Source organism: Triticum dicoccoides, chromosome 7B (genome assembly GCF_002162155.2).
Source record: "Triticum dicoccoides isolate Atlit2015 ecotype Zavitan chromosome 7B, WEW_v2.0, whole genome shotgun sequence".
In the NCBI taxonomy this organism is placed as follows: Eukaryota; Viridiplantae; Streptophyta; class Magnoliopsida; order Poales; family Poaceae; genus Triticum; species Triticum dicoccoides.
The window spans coordinates 708,999,698-709,005,305 of NC_041393.1; the positions used below are offsets into that span (position 1 = coordinate 708,999,698).

A 5,608-nucleotide genomic window follows, 5' to 3' on the forward strand; every position below is an offset into this window, starting at 1 on the left:
CACCGAGACACTCTCTCCATGACAAGACACTCTCTCCATTCAGCCTCTCCTTTCTGTAATTAAAGATCATAACATTTGTGTTGCAAAATTTGGTGAGAAAAGAACAAAAGCAAAAAACAGCAATACAGCCGTGGTTTTGCTCACCTCTCATGGAAGGAACCATGGGCCGACCGCACAAGCAGACACGTACATTGACATCGCCAGGTCAAATGGCGTAGCTGCAGAAATTATTGAGTAGAAATTAGCGCATGCACACACGCAGGGGGACCGCAAGACTTTCACTCCTTCCCTTGACCCCTCCACCCCTATAAATTGACGCCCTGCATCCTACAGCCCTTCTCACCACTCCTCTGAAATCCGGATTGTTCACTAACTTCAGTTGTGTCCTGACTCCTGAGACGAGGAAGCTGGTAGAGGTTTCCTTTTGGATTGTGTTCTTAGATGGCTGTGAGGTTTGTGTTGATTTGTTGATTAATCAGTATTTTTCTTGATGGCGTTTGCTTTTCCAGGTGGGAAGAAGTTCGGAGAACATGGCCACGATGGGTGGGGACAGAAGGCAGATGATGGATGACGCGGCGGAGGACAAGTTTCCCGAGGGGTTACGCATCCTCGTCGTTGACGACGACCGCGTCTGCCTCAAGGTACTTGAAGCCCTCTTGCGCCGCTGCAAGTACCAACGTGAGTCTCTTGACCCCTCCACTTGGCCATAGTCCACTAGAATCGGGGCCTTCTGATCTATTTGTTTCTCCGCGAATAATGCTTATGCAGCAACGACGGTGATGGATGGAAAGACGGCGCTGAGGATGCTCATGGCGGGGAAGCAGCAGTTCGACCTGGTCATCACCGACGTGCGCATGCCGGACATGGACGGCTTCAAGCTCCTCGAGCTCATCCGCCTCGAGATGGATCTGCCCGTCATCAGTACTCTCACTGCTCTCAATCCGAAGTCCAATTTTTGAGTTTTGCATCCATGAGAACTGACAATTGTTTTTGAGAACGTACTTTTACTGCTCAATCTTGTTGATACCTTGAGAGGATATTAATTTCTTTGGGCAGCGTGTGAGATCCTATATATTTAGGACCATTTTATGAAACCACATACACATGCATAAAACCCACACTCTATTTCTAACTTGGAAGAGTTCTAAAGAACGGGATCGCCACTGAGTCGGAACCAACGGGGTCCCATCTAACCGTTCACTCGTCTGATCGGATGGCGAGTGGGATAGGAAAGCGGAGGTGGAGCGGCACATGCGTTAGTAGGGGACGTAGTGTCGGTTTCTAGCCCAAACCAATGGGATCCTATCTAACCATCCATCCATCAGATCGGATGGATAGAGGGGATGGGGAACAAACGTGGATAGCATGTGATTATGAGATCCCAATTGTTGTTTTTAATAATTGGGTTGATAGTGTTTAGTAGGCTAGAGACATGGTCACTCCAATGGCTAATTTGGCCTAGTGAGAGTCCGTGTCACTCCAATGTTACATAGATTCCACATCCACGTGTTTGATGGACGTATTTATGGACTATCTAGAATTTAATTTTGTAAATGAGTAGTTTGGCTTAGTGAGGGTCTCTATCACTCCAATGTAATCTAGACCCCACTATCCACGTGTTCGATGGTTGTATTTATGGACAATTAGAATTTAATTTTATATCATCTCAATTAATTGTAAAATCCTACCTATAAGAACTATAAGAACGAAAACTATAATCTATTCATATTTCATGATGTGACCAAGTTATATTTAGTTGTTTTCAAAGCTAATATTGAAATTCACGTTCTACCAATCACACAAGGTATATGATTGCGCCACATCTGTTTTCTAGGGTTGCATGAATAATACAATTAAGAAATACCTATGTTGTATTGATTTTTTTTTTGCAAATTGTATTGATATTATTAATATTACTACTCATCTTCATTCCCCCTAAAGTTGTTACTCCTTATGACAATTTACTCTCAAGAATAGCATGTAAAGTAGGAGTGCCCCTTTTAAGTACATACATCGAGTAGGTTAACCATGAGTAATACCTACACTACTGCATATTTGTTGACTTTGAATAAGCACACTAATTTGTAGTCAAATTACTTTCACAGAAAGTGCAGCCACACATACTTATTTTCATGAATCTCTACTATTAATGCACAAAAATCGTCCGAGATAATTCTTGCCCAATCTCTGCCTCCCCCACAACTGCATGCAATTAATTAGCTATATAATTAATTACACATGTCAATTATCTAGACATTAATTTATGGAAAGTATCATCGAGCATTGGACGAGAGGACCATGTTAATTATGGAGAGTATCATTCTTTGGATGGGAGTATCACGTTAATTATGAAAAGTATCATTGAGCACTGGACAGGAGGACCACATTAAGTGTGGAAATTATCATGTAGAATATGTATGCCCTCGTGCCAAGCACAAACAATTAGCTAGCTGTAATAAAAAAAAGCTATTGACAATGGTGGTTAACGTTTACAAACTAATATGAGTGTGATCACTTAAAATTCTTAAGCGTTACGTGGGCCGATAGATGTTACCTACTACGCTAGAGAAACATGGCTGACTGCCAATAATAGTACTTGATCTTCAGGTTCACCAATATATAGTTAGACATGATGATGTGAGTTCCCTGCATGGAACATGTTGTGATATGGCTTATGCATTGTGTTACTGTTATTGTTTTAGCCTTTGTTTCCGTATCTTCCTATTGAATGTGTGGAATTTTTCCCATTTAGTTTGCATTGAAGCAGAATTATAAAACTGTACATTGAAATGCTTTTCTGTCTATAGGCACGTTGACCAAAACATATGTCCACTTCATAGATTTGTGTGAATTTCTGAATCCTAAATCTAAGTCATTGGTCCTATGGCATGCAGTGATATCCATTGATTGCGACAAGAAGGTTGTGATGAAGGGGATAGATCATGGCGCGTCCGACTTTATGGTGAAGCCGGTCTGTACCCATGAGCTCAAAAACATATGGCAACATGTTCAAAGGCGGAGAAATCCCAAAGCAATAAGCCACATCAGCGATCATGACAATGATGTCCAGAGAGTTCAACCAGCGACTACTAACAAGAGTAAGTACTCAGGGAATAAGAGAAATGGCGGAGATGATTCTAGCAAGAACAATGAGGGCACACATATATCCGCCATCCACAGAAAGCCCAGGATGACATGGACAATTGCGCTGCATAACAAGTTTCTAGAAGCTATCAACCGGATCGGCCTTGATAGTAAGAATTCACATCTTGTGCCTCATTCATCGACAATGCTGGTGGCTGCTCGATATTTTCATTATAATTTTTATTACATAACTGTAGGGGCTGTTCCAAAAAAGGTATTGGAGCTGATGAATGTGGATTACCTCAGTAGAGAGAACATTGCGAGTCATCTACAGGTTTATTTTCAACCTTTATGCTTAATTTCTATGTTTTTGTTACTATTATTCGTAGTCTAACATTTTTTCATATATAAGTGAAAGCTTTCATTTTTTGGGGAACATATCAGTCAAAGCTCTAGCAATGCAACTACCATGAAGTGTAATTTTAATTAATTGTGTCCCTTAAAATGCGAGGCTTATCTCATATAATGCATGCCCCATATTTTTAGGAGTTTTTTTCCCGTGCAACATCTTCAGTTCTTATTGTACTCACATGTTTACGTTATTTTTTTCGATGATCATCCATCTCATACCTTGTTATTTTGTCTATCTTTTTATTTTAGAAGTATAGATTGCACTTAAAAAAAGTCAAGTCAAATCCCTCTGGTGATGCATATGAAAGATGGAACTCATCTTACAACATGAACAACAAGGGCAATTTCATGCATAATCATGAACATGGAAGATGGAGTGTGTCCTCTGGTGGCACTGCCTCTTGGAGTACAAACAAGTATGGTTCAACGGATCACTTGGCTCCGCCGATGAACATCCAAAGCAACTTCTACATGGGGTCATACCTCCATGATGGTAGAATGCCGAAGTATGTTGGGGAACTACCGTCGGATGCGAGAAGATTCACAGGTTTTGCTGACCCTCCCGTCAGCCAATATGATAACATACCCAATGAGATAATGTCAGATGAATTTCCTTCATTCAATTATAGTAATTCCCGTCGTGACATCATGCGTGGCAAGCTAATGGAGATAAGCAAAGGCAAAACCCCTTCCAATCTTCAAAGTTCATTTGCAAACACAACAATTGGTGGCGGGAGGTCCCTTGTCGCATCACAGGTGAACTTCCCACATAGCAACCAACTAGAGAGCTATGCAACGTCATCTGGCCGGCTGCCTCTGCAAAATGAAAAGGCACCATTCATAAGCAACACCACATCAATGGGATGCTTCACTGAGCGGCTGGCACCATTCAACATGGCAAGCAACATAAGCTCAGTAGGAACGATGTGGAACGGTAGCTCTGCACTTGATGCAAGTAGAACTTCAACTAATGATACTCATCTGGTCAATAGTGAAAGAACTACTTTGATGCTTCACAACCTTCAGACAGATGATTTCATCTCATTGACCCGGCTACATGATGGTGGGGATAGAGCTAGCATTTTTCCTATGCAAGAAGGCACACTTAATCAGCAACCTCTTATTGATCATTTGAATGAAATCAATGCCTTCTCAATGGATGATATGTTTTCCAACATGCACGTGGAAGTAAGAACTTTTCTCATTTGTACGAATCTATGTGCTGCATATGAATTATTGAGTTGGACATGTGTACTTAAATAACACTTTTCTCTCAATGTAGGATTTCACTGGAGATGTTGCTATCATGGAAGAAGCATGATAGTTCTGTACGTTAGGCCGCCATATGCGTGAGATGATTGATCAAGAGTATCATGCTCTAGGGGACTCTTTAAGGAAATAGAGTGCTTCGACAAGTTTGCAAGCATAGTGATATGTGTAGCCATTTTCATATACCAGTGGTTCTTTGAGATACACTTCCTCTTGCATAACATTGAGAATTGACATGTTTTGCACAACAAGCATAGACACCACCCTTTGGAGATTGTTGTGTCTAATACAAGTCTTATGGTAGAAGCTTTTAAACTAGCTTTAGCATCCTGATAATCAAAACATTAATGTTTCTTGAAGCCTATGGTAAGAAGGCACACTTTATACCTGGGATAAACTTGTTTCTGGCCCATCATGTTTTTACCTCGAGGTGGAGTACTAAGTGCCATGTGTTACTCTTCATTAGAGCCGTATATTCTTCATCCATAGCTTTTCTTGAATTTTTCACTAGAAGCCACAACTAAAGACAACTAAAGATGGACCTCATTTAGAATCATCCATAGAGCGAAGAATTGCATGATGTGCTCAACGGAGACATTGGTGGTGATGGTGGTGGTGGTGGTGGGGGTGATCTTGAGAATCCAAGCGTTGTGCTTTAGGGCCTCCGTCACCTTCCAATTCTTTCTCTTGGAAGCTTCATAGATGAGCGGGGTAATGTATTTAGGCTTTCGCCCAAGAAGCCAAGGAGAGTCACAAAAGGGGGTCCTCACACCGTTACCAACGGTGATGATGGTGGAAGCATAGAAAAAGTTGAGGTCCTCCTTACTGCATGGGTTTCCTATTC

At 41.4% G+C, this 5,608-nt stretch overlaps 1 protein-coding gene across 1 annotated transcript; it reads left to right on the top strand.

Moving 5' to 3' along the window:
* The first annotated feature begins 539 nt into the window (after window positions 1-539).
* On the top strand, window positions 540-5,014 carry LOC119336406 (two-component response regulator ORR24-like). Its single transcript, XM_037608417.1, has 7 exons — window positions 540-678; window positions 769-921; window positions 2,895-3,254; window positions 3,342-3,358; window positions 3,745-3,982; window positions 4,331-4,683; window positions 4,778-5,014. Exons 1-7 carry the CDS (start codon window positions 540-542, stop codon window positions 4,814-4,816), a joined length of 1,299 nt encoding a protein of 432 aa, XP_037464314.1. The 3' UTR covers window positions 4,817-5,014.
* The last annotated feature ends 594 nt before the right edge of the window (window positions 5,015-5,608 follow it).

Excerpts from the sequence above, each read along its gene's own strand:
- LOC119336406 (XM_037608417.1), top strand. The coding sequence starts at position 540 with ATGGGTGGGGACAGAAGGCAGATGATGGATGACGCGGCGGAGGACAAG. Across the intron at positions 679-768 it reads GCGCCGCTGCAAGTACCAAC|CAACGACGGTGATGGATGGA; the intron begins GTGAGTCTCTTG and ends ATGCTTATGCAG. Across the intron at positions 922-2,894 it reads GATGGATCTGCCCGTCATCA|TGATATCCATTGATTGCGAC; the intron begins GTACTCTCACTG and ends TATGGCATGCAG.